A 15,071-nucleotide genomic window follows, 5' to 3' on the forward strand; every position below is an offset into this window, starting at 1 on the left:
GACATTCGGCCCTGAGGACCAAAGAATTCTGTATTTACTTAAATCTGGATTTTATAACCAGCATCCAGTCACTTTGAACCAAACGGTCCGGTCTGCAACTCTCCACTGTCATTATGAAGCAACAGTATTGAAGGAGCAATAAATCTACATGGCATGGCTCACATCAGCCCAGTCTTTATGTTCTGTATCTGTCTCTTCCAGTGACGGGCCGTGCATATCACACCGAGGCCTTCAATGACATCCCACTTAGTCCTACCTAAATGAACACACCTCATAATAACATCAATATGACACCATAGCTTGAGAATACATACAAAATCACATATAGACATAACATCATCTCAATATAAGCTAGCCAAGCAACACTTGATTTCCTGAGCATTTACAACCAATAAGCATAGATTAGCAATTAAGATTGGGAAGCTAAGATCACGGATACTGTCAAAGTCCAAAATAAAATTTGATTTAAAGAGATAAAAAAAAAATTATATGCTTGCACTCACCAACACAGATCTCCTCTACAGTGCCTGAGGAAAGAGAACAAGCTATACATATATGTTGGATGGTGGCTCTGACCAGTCCCCGGCCTTCTTCCTTCCTTTTAGTGTACAGCCTCAGGATAGCATGGCAGGACAAGCCCCTCCACGGTAGGTACCACTGACAGATACAGGAAGTGGCTGATATCGAAACGTCCTACCGGTGGCTGGAAAAAGCTGGACTAAAAGACAGCACAAGAACAGGCCCTGAGCACAAGATCGATAGAGGCTAGGGTCTACCGCAGGTGCAGGCTGTGCAAAGATGCCCCTGAGACAATCCAGCACATAACAGCAGGTTGTAAGATGCCTGCAGGCAGGGCGTACATGGAACGGCATAACCAAGTGGCTGGCATAGTGTACAGGAACATCTGTGCCGAGCATGGCCTGGAGGTCCCAAGGTCAGCATGGGACACACCTCCAAAGGTGATGGAGAATGGCCGAGCCAAGATCCTGTGGGACTTCCAGAAACAGACCGACAAACTGGTGATGGCTAACCAACCAGACTAGTAGTGGACAAACTCCGCACCAGGCCCTTTGCATCCAGCCTAGTTTGCACCACTGTTCCCTGTTGCCTAGAACTGCAGGGGGCCTTTTCATCGGGGATCATTACAGTGTCACCAGGCTTGAGGTTCTTATCAAGTTTAGTGTTCAGCACAGATTTTCATTATAGTGGGTGACTTTAACATTCATATGAACGTTGACTCTGACAGTCTGAAGACTGCCTTCAACTCACTCTTAGATTCAGTTGGGTTCTCTCAGTTAGTAAATGAACCCACACACTGTCACAATCACACCCTCGAGCTTGTTCTCACCTAGTGTGGTCTCAAAATCCTGTCCTTTCAGACCACTCATGTTTAACTTTTCATTTCACTCTTCTATTAGAGCAGATGTCTGTCTGAAGACGCCATATCACAATACTCCCTACAGTCCCATGTATACCGTACTTTCCAGGTTATAAGTCAGGCTTATTTTCATCCTTTGGCTGGGTAGTGGTACTTAGGTGCGACTTGTATTAAGATATAAAATTTCACGTTTGTTATTTTCACAATGACAGCCGCTAGAGGGCACTGTAGTCTTGTCTACCTCCAGAGTTGGCAGAGTTGTTCAGAAGTGACACGAGGATGAATTTAATGGATTTAGTGAATGAGATCAACAGGTTGATAAACTTGTTTTGTTATGTTCTTTATGCTATAGTTATTTTACATAAAGGACACCTTTAAGTTAGTTTTTATGCTTAATGTAGCCATCAATGTGTTATGTTAGCATACCATACACCTATTCAGCCTGTAGATGAAGATGAAATGTCTGTTCTTGGTCTCTTGCTAAAATTTGGTCAAAATAAATTTCACCCAAAATGTGATTTATGCCAGTATATGTTTTTTTCTTCTCCATTATGGATTATTGGCTGGTGCGGTAAGTACTAAATGTTGATGAAGAAGGACTTTGAGGTGGAGGTGAACAGCTGAGTACTGAGGAGGTGGCTCTCCTGTGCTGAGCCAGTCTTCTGTGGAGTGGTTGTTTAGATTCTCCAATGTACAGATCAGAGCACTGGACTGCATATATCACATTGCTGTGTTTCTACTGTCTTCCCGCCTCCCTGTGTATAAAGTCTGTTTCCTCCCTCTTGTTGCCAGTTCTTTCTGAGTGATCCTAACGTGCCAGCCATCTCAAGCAGCCTGTAGCTTTAGTGTAGCTTTAGTATTTTCCATTGTACCTCTCGAGTGTTTTTGGATTTTGTGTGCATTGACCATGACTGGATCGCTTTTGCTTGAGCCCTTTTGTACTTTCGCCTCGCCGACTGCTTTTCTGTGTACCGAACCTTGGACTGAATTAAAGAACTGAGTCTACCTTTACCTCCAGCTAAGTCTGCATTTGTGTCCACCATCTTACAAACCCTGACATTGCATCCCTCTGTCACTTTAGTGAGAACTTAATTCAACAAAAAGATTGAGATTATTTATTATTCTGTGCTATTTGCTAATTCTTTGCAGATACATTCTTCAACTTTCAGTGCCCCTGAAAACATTTCATTTATGTTGTCGATGATTATGCATTTTCTTGTAATGAACTTGTAGTGCATCTTTATTACTTTATTATCAGTCCAGAACCCATACTGGTACAAACTCTTGTTACTATGTAAACTGACCCAACAGGTAACAAACACTTTTTTATGCCAGGTGATGTAACTGTTACCCCCTGCTGCCTGCCTTTAAATGATGTGTGTGTGAGAGAGAAAGAGAATCACACCCTCGTGAAAGCATTAAATGAAAGCATCATTTGAAAGTCTCACCTGTCAGCAGCAGTTCTGTGCCTGAATCACAGCATCAGTGTCAGAACACACTGCACACTGTCTGAGAGAAACAGGAAACTACATTGCGTTCTTCCGTATGTGACTTCATGCACTGCAGTTTCCCCATTGTGGAACAAGGGGTTTCTTAATCTTAATTTCCAGACCACACATGCATGGCCGCACACAGGTACAGACACATAAAGACACATACAGTGAGTACGGGAAGTATTCAGGCCCCCTTACATTTTTAACTTTCTGTTATATTGCAGCCATTTGAGTTTGCAGCCAATTTCTTCTCCAATTTGCTCAGGACCTCAGACTGGGCCGATGGTTTACCTTCTAACAAGACAATGACCCTAAACACACAGCTAAAAGAGTGGCTTCACAACAACTCTGTGACTGTTCTTGAAGGGCCCAGCCAGAGCCCTGACTCAAACCCAACTGAGCATCTCTGGAGAGACCCAAAACTGGCTGTCCACCAAGGTTTACCATCCAACCTGACAGAACTGGAGAGAATCTGCAAGGAGGAATGGCAGAGATCCCCACATCCAGGTGTGAAAAACTTGTCCCAAAAGGACTCATGGCTGTATTAGATCAGGGTCTGAATACTTAGGGCCATGTGATATTTAAATCTGCAAAAATGTCAACAATTCTGTGTTTTTCTGTCAATAAGAGGAAAAACTTGATTTTAGCAAATGGCTGCAATATAACAAAGAGTAAGAACTGTAGGGGGTCTGAATACTTTTTACCCACTGCACACAGTCATGCAGACAGTACTTGCATAACACTTGTGTCAGGTTCAAGACACAACAATGAATTATAGTTTTTTTTAATGCTGAAATGATTTTGCAAGTTTGAACAAAAACTAAAGGGTTTATGGGGCAAAGCAGAACCAGGACATATATGTATGTATGTGTGTATATAATGGACAGCACAGGAAGGCTTAAACAGGTATGGTAGAGTTGTTGTGGAAGCAGACTCTTGGAGCATTTCTTACTGTTGTTTACCTCACTGTAACATTTTATGCTCTAGGGTGCCACTGGCCTACAGGACAACAGATGAAAGCTAGCCTTTGGCTAATTCTTCTTACAGATGTTCTGTTTTTAATAGGCGTGGCTTCAGGGCGAGCACCGAGAGAAGGGCCGTGTGTTTACCTTCGAAATGTTTCTTTCAAAATCTCCTACCTTTAAGTTTCAAACTGCAAACATCTCATTTTGTATAATCTTGTTTTGTACTTGTGTTTTATATTTCTATTTTCTATAAATGATGTTTATACTGTGTATTTCTACCATTAGAGGTAAATGTTTAGTATGCTGAGTAGTGCTGCTGCTATAACGACATTTCCCAGCTTGGGATGAATAAAGCACTTCTGTTCTATTCTATTCTATTCTATTCTATTCTATTCTATTCTATTCTATTCTGTTCTGTTCTGTTCTGTTCTGTTCTGTTCTACTCTATTCTGTTCTGTTCTGTTCTGTTCTGTTCTATTCTATTCTATTCTGTTCTGTTCTGTTCTGTTCTGTTCTGTTCTATTCTATTCTGTTCTGTTCTGTTCTGTTCTGTTCTGTTCTGTTCTGTTCTATTCTGTTCTGTTCTGTTCTGTTCTATTCTGTTCTGTTCTATTCTGTTCTGTTCTGTTCTGTTCTGTTCTGTTCTGTTCTATTCTATTCTATGCCCCAGGTTACTTCCAGCACTTACAGAACTTTTTGTTTTCTGACCCATCCATCCATCCAACATCCAAAACCATTTGTCCTGCAGTGCAGGGTCACGGGGGCTGGAGCCTGTCCCAGCTGTCCAGGGTGAGAGGCGGGGTCCACCCTGGACAGGTCACCAGTCCATCACAGGGCAACATACAGACAGACAACCACTCACACTCACACCACGGGCAATTCAGAGGGAGTCAGAATCGAGCAGGACCCTGCTTGCTGAGTGCCACAGTGAGAAAAGGTCTTACACGGTGAAATGCATGTGTGCATTAGTACATTTGTAAATCAAAGCAAAGTGTATTTCAGCCTGCAGGACAGTTACATGTGCGTTTACTGGGAGTAAAGGGGGATTCAGCATCATTCACACCTGGGACTATATCGGCTTCACGTCAGAAGGACTGCCGACATGATGCTCTCACAGAGCTGCCCCTTCATGGATGCAGCGCACACAGCTCACGCTGACACTTCTTCAGCGCTCTGTCTCCTGCGCATTGTCGTGCCCACCATTCCTCTCTCCTCTCTGCGGCGTGGAACGTGGAACGATATCTGTTGACGCACAGACACCCGCCTATCACTCGCCGTATCCTCAAGGTGCAGGCCCAGCCCGGCCAATAAGAGGACGGCACGGGGCGGGCTGCGTCCACTCCGCTCACACGTCTGGTGTAGGAGAGCGACGGAGAACCAGAAAGGGAGCACAGTGGATCAGTGGACAGGTCCGCCGGAGGACGAGTGCAGACACGGAGGAGAAGGCATCGATAATAACCGCTGGAATGGACACATCGGAGTGACCAGCTCCAGACACGTCCTCCAACAGGTCCACCGCTGCCGCGAGCATGTCGACGGGAGAAGGAGCCGGCCAGCACGAGGAAGGGGAGTACGGAAGGGCGGCCAAGCGTCTGAAAACGGAGGAGACCGAGGCGGAGGAGAGAGAGGAGGGGGAAGAGGAGCTGGAAGAGGGGGAGGATTCGGACTCTGGATCGCTGCCCGGGGACGGAGAGTCAGCGAAAGACAATCGGGCCCGGTGGAGCGCCAGCCAGTGTGGAGCAGGACGGAGGGTAAGGAGAGCACAGACATTACCTAACAGCATCACGGTGCGTGGGTACCCGTGTGCCTGCTGCCACTGCTGTCATGCAGCATCACTGTCAACAAGAACAACATGTAGTCTAGAAAGTCCAGCGTTAAACCCAGAGGGACTGCCTCATACTGGCCCCAGCCAGCGTCCGGATGCTGCGGTTGGAGATGGGGCTGCAGAGTTTCTGTGATTAAAACACCAGCATCGTACAGTTAGGGTTACATTTTGTACTGAAAATATGGCTTTTTGAAGATGATAGGTGGATGGAGTATGGCTTTTTGAAGATGGATAGGTGGATGGAATATGGCTTTTTGAAGATGATAGATGGATGGAGTAAGGCTTTTTGAAGATGATAGATGGATGGAGTATGGCTTTTTGAAGATGGATAGGTGGATGGAGTATGGCTTTTTGAAGATGATAGATGGATGGAATATGGCTTTTTGAAGATGGATAGGTGGATGGAGTATGGCTTTTTGAAGATGGATAGGTGGATGGAGTATGGCTTTTTGAAGATGATAGATGGATGGAGTAAGGCTTTTTGAAGATGATAGATGGATGGAGTATGGCTTTTTGAAGATGGATGGATAGATGGATGGAGTATGGCTTTTTGAAGATGATAGATGGATGGAGTATGGCTTTTTGAAGATGGATAGGTGGATGGAATATGGCTTTTTGAAGATGATAGGTGGATGGAATATGGCTTTTTGAAGATGGATAGGTGGATGGAGTATGGCTTTTTGAAGATGGATAGGTGGATGGAGTATGGCTTTTTGAAGATGGATGGATAGATGGATGGAGTATGGCTTTTTGAAGATGATAGATGGATGGAGTATGGCTTTTTGAAGATGGATGGATAGATGGATGGAGTATGGCTGTTTGAAGATGGATGGATAGATGGATGGAGTATGGCTTTTTGAAGATGGATAGATAGATGGATGGAGTATGGCTTTTTGAAGATGATAGATGGATGGAGTATGGCTTTTTGAAGATGGATAGATAGATGGATGGAGTATGGCTTTTTGAAGATGGATAGGTGGATGGAGTATGGCTTTTTGAAGATGGATGGATAGATGGATGGAGTATGGCTTTTTGAAGATGATAGATGGATGGAGTATGGCTTTTTGAAGATGGATGGATAGATGGATGGAGTATGGCTTTTTGAAGATGGATGGATAGATGGATGGAGTATGGCTTTTTGAAGATGGATGGATAGATGGAGTATGGCTTTTTGAAGATGGATGGATAGATGGATGGAGTATGGCTTTTTGAAGATGGATGGATGGAGTATGGCTTTTTGAAGATGGATGGATAGATGGATGGAGTATGGCTTTTTGAAGATGGATAGATAGATGGATGGAGTATGGCTTTTTGAAGATGATAGATGGATGGAGTATGGCTTTTTGAAGATGGATAGATAGATGGATGGAGTATGGCTTTTTGAAGATGGATGGATAGATGGATGGAGTATGGCTTTTTGAAGATGATAGATGGATGGAGTATGGCTTTTTGAAGATGATAGATGGATGGAGTATGGCTTTTTGAAGATGATAGATGGATGGAGTATGGCTTTTTGAAGATGATAGATGGATGGAGAATGGCTTTTTGAAGATGATAGATGGATGGAGTATGGCTTTTTGAAGATGGATGGATAGATGGATGGAGTATGGCTTTTTGAAGATGGATGGATGGAGTATGGCTTTTTGAAGATGATAGATGGATGGAGTATGGCTTTTTGAAGATGATAGATGGATGGAGTATGGCTATTGTCACGCAGTACAGCTTCTTGTCCTTCTGCTTGCCTTTAAATAGACAGGTGTTTTGTTTTGCCTGATTATGCTTGACTGACTAAAACAACATGCAGTATAGGCCTACAGCCAATGAATGTATATAGGCTACTGTAACTTTGGATGTCACCCATAGGTTTAATTAAGGCCCTACAGTGCTCTCACCATCACCATGTTGGGAGCACTCGGCTCTAGTTGAATTCAAATAGGTAAAGAGATGGAGTGTGATCAGAGGTGGGAGGCCTTTAAGTTGGCCTCTGCCTGCTTCTCCAAGCAGTCACACACACAGCCATAATTATGCAACAAGGTCTTAAAATAATTACCTTGAGTGATTTATACAAAAGGTTGTCATAGTAACATAATAATATGGGGAGTTGTGATCAAAACGTGTTTTGTTTCTGCAGTAAATGTGGCATTTGTCCAAGGGAGTCTAGGGAGAGGGACTTGCTTTTGGAGCCAGCTCCTAGAGGCTGCAGGGAGTAGTGCAGTTACATCCACATGGGCTTCCTGTCTTTGCAATGAAAGGTGCCGCTTATCAACAACATCAAGAAGATGCTTTTATACAAGCCTTATGGAAACCTTTGTTGATATGGCTGCTGCTGGAGGTGGCCTATGGGGAAATCTTTTTTTTCATCAGTCGATATCGATATGTACGATAGGTACTCAACCCATACATAAGGCGGACCAGATTATTAGGTGCATGGCCGATTCTTGAGAAATTCTTAGGCTTTTAGGGGCGCCTTATAGTCGTGAAAATACGGTACGTTTCGCGACCCCCAGTAGGTAACTTCAATCCTTCAACATCAGCTGCAAAAAGGCAACGATGTGAAGTATGAGTAGAGCTGAGGCAACCAGGCAGTTGTGGAAGCAGACAGCTTGCACTGTGAGTTGGCACTCGCCTGACATTCAATCTGTGCGAAATTTTTCTGTTGTGTCACAATCCATCCACTATGTTGGATTAACCCAACCCACTAGAGACAGATAGAGTGAAGAGTACCAGGCCTGGTGGTTTGCTGAATATTTATTTAGTCCTCCTCTACCATGTCAGACATTTGTAGTGTGGCAGCATTTTATGAAAATAGATAATGAGAAAAAGTCCAATGCAAAGTTTGTATCCTGAATTTCCCCGCACGGATTAATAAAGTAAAACGGAAAGCTACCTTGTCTGTTTGAGCATATGAACATATTACAATTGACATACGTCAATGTTTTAGTAAAAGGAATTGTTTTATAACTGTAGGCGCACCTGCTCGCAGCAACGGCAGCATCTTTCAGATATACCCAGACTACGCTGGATGTTAAGCCTCCCCCATCATCCAAAACGTCAGCTCCTATGTTTAGTCTCGCTCTGTGCGCAGGACATGTACAGAGCAAAATGATATGTCTCTAAATTATTATACCATGACAAACAATTCTCTAAATATTCTGAATATATATATGTGCAAAGAACTTTTTAAGCTGTGGGCGAGGAGGCTCACCTGGTTTCTAACAGCCAACACTCCTGACGTCTACCCTGTTTTCTCTAACAAGTGTGTCCTGACTTCAGTAGCCGGACATGGCTGTCAGTCACATCAGTTAAGGGCAGCTCTCCTCATGGATCTAGGCTCTTGGTATGTGCCAGGCTAAGTTATGAAGGCTTAGAAGTAGGGATGGGCGATATGGCCTTTTACTAATATCCCGATACACAATATATATATCTCGATATTTTGCCTTAGCCTTGAATTATAGTAATAATATAACAATAGTTTGATGCCTGTAATAATGCCAGTATGATCTATATGTCTACATTAAAACATTATTGTTCATACTGCATTAAAATATGCTGATTTTAAACCAGGGCTGGGTGATAAATCGATTTATGGATTCATCGACTTGTTTTGATGAAAATTGATTTTAACTTCCACCGCAGACACCCCCCGCTGTGCTCCCGTAGTTCAAAGTGGGCTCAGCCCTCCTCCACCTGTATCCAACAGCATGGCAGCCAGCAGAGGAGCTCACCCCTAAAAAGGCAGTTTGGAAGTGGTTCAGTTTTGCAGCATCAGAGCCAGAAGCCAGCCTTTCAAACTTTCTATCATCTATCCTTACAGTGCTGCAAAGATCTTTAATAACACAGATGTCTCACTGTCTACTGATCGCCTCACTGCGTGTTTGCAGTGGATTTCAGGATTTCATTTATAGTGTCAGCACAAAGCAATACTTACTATCTGAATCTTCTTCAACAGTATCAACCATTGCATGATAGAATTAATTATGTCATAACAACAAGCAACATCAGTCAGCTTTTCTATTTTAGTCTTGAATGACTGTTTCCTATTACCAGCCTCTTTTACAGTGGACACATTAGTGCTGATGTAGCAAGATGTAGCAGGATAAGACATGAGCAGGCACAGAGATTTTCACCTTGTGACAAGCATGTGGAATAGGTAGACTGCAGAATTTCAAAAGGACATCACAAACAGCAGTGAGACTATTTCTGGTGGATCTGCAGACTGTGATATAGAAGGGAACGGAAAGTACAGAGAGAGAGGTGATAGTAGAAAAGTAGAACAAGGGCTGGAAACACAGAAAGTATTCAGACCCCCTTAAGTGTTTCACTCGTTTTATATTGCAGCCATTTGCTAAAATCATTTAGGTTCATTTTTTCCTCATTAATGTCCACACAGCGCCCCACACTGACAGAAAGACACAGAATTGTTGACATTTGTGCAGATGTATTAAAAAAGAAAAAGTGAAATATGACATGGTCCTAAGTATCAGAGCCTTTGCTGTGACTCTCATATATTGAACTCAGGTGCGTCCATTTCTTCTGATCATCCTTCAGATGGTTCTAACCTTCATCTGAGTCCAGCTGTGTCTGATGATACTGATTGGACTTGATTAGGAAAGACACACACTGTCTATAAGACCTTACAGCTCACAGTGCATGTTAGAGCACATGAGGACCATGAGGTCAGAGGAACTGCCTGAAGAGCTCAGAGACACAACTGTAGCACAGATCTGACAAGAAATGTCTGCTGCACTTTTTAAGGGGGTCTGAATACTTTCCGTACCCACTGTATCCCAGTAAATTTCATGTTCCAGTGCACCAGAGATTCTATTCTATTCTATTCTAAATCCAGGGTGTTTGTATGTTAATAACTTGAAAACTTCAGACTGCAGTTTGAGCAGCCAGGGATCTATGTTTCTCTTTAGGCCCTGTGAAGATAGCACAAAGGAGGAGTTGTAACACACTGTTTGCAGAATTGTATGTGTGGCTGAAACGAGTAAATATTAAGATTCATGTATATCATCTATATGTGAGAAACAGAGAGAAAGACCATCAAGAAGGAGCTAAGCAGAAGTTTCCTATATCTGTTATGTATAAACAATAGTGTTGGTTCCTTATGGAGATAAAGATCTGTGGACATGCTGGATGGGCTGTTCAGAATACACACAGATGTTTGTGTAGAGATATAGGGGAATCATTCAGTTTTGAAGTCTACAGATGATTCAGTGTTATTTTGCTTCAGGGCACTATACACAGCTGAGGCCCTAAACTGCCAAGTGGTGTGTGTGGACCCACATCTGGATTTTTAGTAGGCATACATGAGGTTACAAGTATTAGGGCTAGGCGGTATACGGGTATGTACTGAGAACCGGTGGTTTTTTGCGTTATGATATAAATTTTTCATATACCGGCAACACCAGTTTAAATGGACTAAAATGTCCGTAACTCAGTGCAGTGAAAGTGTTTCACGGGGGACGTTTTTCATTGCTGCACTGCTGCACATGCATGGTGCAGAACACAGACATTAGTGGAGTTGTTGGTAATAACGGATGGGGAAGTTCTAAACCAGGAATGTGTGTAGAACTCTTCACACGGCTCTCCCACTGCAGCGCACATGCTCACACACAAACAGGTTTTGGAGATGCGCCGAACAGCAGCAGAAGCAGCAGTTTAGGTCAACAACATGTTGGACAGGAGGGTGGGGACGATGTTGCTGCTGTTTGGTATTTTACCGCTTTGCTTTCCTAAATATCTCCACTTCGTACATGTTCACCTGAACTGCTGCTTCTGCCAATGATTAGCAGTGACACAGCATCAAAGCCTGTGTGTGAGCACCATGGAGAGGGGTAGGAGTTCTACACACTCGTTTCTCATGAAGTATGAAAAGTCCGGTCCAAACGGATTTTGTTCTTATTTCTGCCACCTTGGGAACACGAACAGATTTCTCTGTCCTCGTGGAGTATTTAACAAGCTTAAGTCATGTCACTCCACCTCCTTCATCTAGTCTGCGTTCGCTCAAGCCATGAGTGAAGCTGAGTGTAACTTAACCCACACACACACACATAATTTGTAATTATTTTTAAAACAATTAAAATGATCGTTCATTAATCGTCCACGACTTCAACACCAGGGGTCCAGTGACAAAGTTGGGAGACAACACTTTGGGCTGGAAAGGCACCAAATGAACCATCCTATCGTTTTCACTAAACTGCAGGCAGTCCGTAGCAACTGAGAGGGCAGCCAGCTCGCTCACCCGCTTAGCTGAAGCGATGGAAATCACAAAAACAGCCTTCAGGCTGAGAAGGCGAAGGTCCAGACCAGTCGAGGGTTCAAATGGAGGCAAGCAGAGCACTCTGAGGACCATCCAAAGATCCCAGGAAGGGAGCAACATCCCCTTTCTGGGGCGCTGCCTCCTCACACCTCTGTGTGGCAAGGGGATGTGCTCCCGGAGTCAAGCCATCACACCTCCCATGAACAGAAGAAATAGCAGCAAGAGCCCCTTAATAGGGGACGCTAACTGTCCCAGACACTGAAGGAAGGAGAGTATCATAATCATGCAACAGGATAAGGGATCCACCGTCCTCTCAAAATGCCACTCAAACACCCTCCACCTACAGGCATACAAGCAAGAGTGGAGGGAGCGCATGAAGCCCGTAAGGTATCCACCACATCATCACCCAGGCCAAGATCACGCCATCGGCATCGTTCAAGGGCCACACATGAAGGCTCGGGGACTCTGGCCGGGGGGGCCACACCCAACCTTGAGCTTGTGACAACAATTCTGGCCTGCTTGAGAAGATGCCTGCAACAGCCTTACCCTGTGGAGGAAGGCTGAAAGCAGAGGAAGTAGAACTGATGAAGCTGCTTGGATGAGCAGCGAAACGCCTTCAAGTAAAACTCTACAAGTCCAGACGCCTTGCTTCAGTCTTCCCTACATATTATGACCTGGATGACTGAGAATCTTCATCAAAAAGTGGAGGGAAGGCATACAGCAGGACCATGAAGGGCTCAGTGCGTCGCCCCCAATGGTCCCTGTGGGCTGTGCATTGAGGACCACAGAGGACAATGGGCATTGTCCGCCGTGGCAAAGAGATCCACTTAGGCTCAGCCGAAGCTGCACCAGATCTGGTGAACCACCTGTGCATGTAGGCGCCATTCGCCAGCATGAGGGCCCATCCTTGACATCAGGTCTGCTGCTGCATTCATGGCGCCTGAGAGATATAAGGCCCTCAGAGACATTCCCTCCAACCAAGCACACAAGAGAGGCGTGCAAGGTCGGTGACCTCAGACCGCCTTGATTGTTGATGGAAGACACCACCGCAGTGCTGTCTGTCCTCCCCATGACCTTCCTGTCCTGTAAAGCTGGCAGGAAGTGCCTCAAGGTAAAATACACCGCTTCCAACTCGAGGTGGTTGATGTGTCAGGTGGAGTGCACTGGACCCCGAAGGCCGCGGGCAGACCTGCCTTCTAAGACAGCGCCCCAGCCTGTCAGGGAGGCATCCGTTGTCAACGTCACCCTGGACCCCCCAGGCCCAGGGGAACTCCCTCCAAGACATTGGTGGACCCCTATCACGCAAGGACCTTGAGACACCTGCGAGACAGCAAGGTGCTTCAGTCCCTCTTTTGGCAGGGAGAGCTTCCGCCTCAGAAACCAGCGCTGAAGAGGACGCATGCACTGTAGGCCCTGAGGCACTGCTTGGACTACGGCGAGGTGACCCAACAACCTCTGGCACCAGCGGGCTGTCAAGGTGTGCTGGGTGAGACAAGGTGCTATGCAGCCCCTGATGGCACAAACCCTCTTGTGGGTAAGACATGCCCTCACAATGTCTGAGTTCAGGCAAAGCCCCAGAAACTTGACCAACCTGCATGGCGTCAAGCAGCTCTTCTCTGCCTTCAAGTGCAGCCCGAGTGAAGCCAAGTGCACTAACACTGCTGTGGTGTGCCTGCGGGCCAGGCCGTGAGATGGAGCACATGCTAGCCAATCATCCAGATAATTGAGCACTCGGATGTTCTTCCTCTGAAGAGGAGCAAGCGCAGCGTCCATGCACTCCGTGGTGACAGGGACAGGCCAAACAGAAACACCCTGTACTTGTAAGCCTGAAATGCGAACCGCAGGTAGCGGCATTTAGACCCTCTAACCGACGTAATTTTACTTGTGGCGATTAATTCAGTTATTACTTTTCTGTGATGTCCCCTTGCTGTAAAAAATAAAATAAGTGCTTTGTAGAGCTTGTTACATATCCAATGAACAGAGAAATGTGTTTGTATTCCAGAGGTGGCAAGAGTGAAAACAAACCTCATACGGCTCTCCCACTGCAGCGTGCAGCACATATCATGCGCACACACACGCTTACAGGTTCTGAAGATGTTTTGCTGCTGAACATCGGCAGAAGCAGCAGTTTAGGTGAACGTTTAAGGTGGAGATATTTAGGAAATAAGCAAAACCTAGAAATACCAAATTGTGTGTGTGTGTCCGCTGCAGTGGGAGGACTGAATGACGAGGTCTGTACACACGTTTCTCGTGAATTATGAAACATCTGGGCCGAAACCAATTTTGTTTTTGTTCTTGTTACCTCGGAACCTCCAATAGACTTCTCTGTTCTAGTGGAGTATGTAACAAGCGTGAGTCACGTGACTGGGTCTCTTTTATCTAGCCTGCATTCACTGAACATAGTGAACACCCATAGTTAACATAGTTAAGTAATAATCATTATCGAGGAAAAAGCTTCAATTAATCGTGATATTGATCTTAAGTAATATCGCCCAGACCTAAACATGATATATATATATTCATATTTTCTGGACTATATGTCGCACTGGAGTATAAGTCCACCAGCCAAAAATGAAGAAGAAAAAACCATATATAAGCCGCACCGGACTATTAGTCGCACCAGCGGGCCAGCGTAAATCACTACGTTTTTAGCGCAACAGTGCCTCTTGTGTGGACAAGCTGGAGGTAGAAGAGAACCATCAGGAGAGGAACCGAACACCACCTCTATTGTGTCATCAATTTCTACTTCATGATTAGTTTGCTTGTCATGTTTTCTGATGTTTCCTAAAGCCCAAAAAGCAACAAAAACATGGTATGCACATTTCAAACTAAGTGATTTACGAAGAGAAAACATGTAAATTAAATATTCCTTACAAACATGTTAGCAAGTGTGGCAAACAATACATTAAAAAGATTGAACAGAATCCTAGTATATAGCTACTTTTGTCTTAATCCTGCTCACAGAAACACTGCAGTACTGATATGAGCACAGCTACAGTTTAAGAACGACGGCTACAGCTGAACTGAGAAAAGGTTAGGGAATTGAAACAAGGACAAGAGGAAGTAAGAGTGCCACAGTCATTGTGTATTTTCTCTTCAGATGATGTCATTTCTACTCAACAGAGTTTGGAATCTATTTAAACAG

The 15,071-nt window shown here is 44.5% G+C and overlaps 1 protein-coding gene across 1 annotated transcript in view; it reads left to right on the forward strand.

The window, feature by feature from the left end:
• The first annotated feature begins 5,365 nt into the window (after positions 1-5,365).
• Positions 5,366-15,071, forward strand: part of LOC114447570 (heterogeneous nuclear ribonucleoprotein L-like) — a 40,141-nt gene continuing 30,435 nt past the window's right edge. Inside the window, exon 1 of the mRNA XM_028423928.1 lies at positions 5,366-5,587. Within this exon, the coding sequence (XP_028279729.1) occupies positions 5,366-5,587 (222 nt within the window). The remainder of the gene's footprint in view (positions 5,588-15,071) is intronic.

Source organism: Parambassis ranga, chromosome 15 (genome assembly GCF_900634625.1).
Source record: "Parambassis ranga chromosome 15, fParRan2.1, whole genome shotgun sequence".
In the NCBI taxonomy this organism is placed as follows: domain Eukaryota; kingdom Metazoa; phylum Chordata; class Actinopteri; family Ambassidae; genus Parambassis; species Parambassis ranga.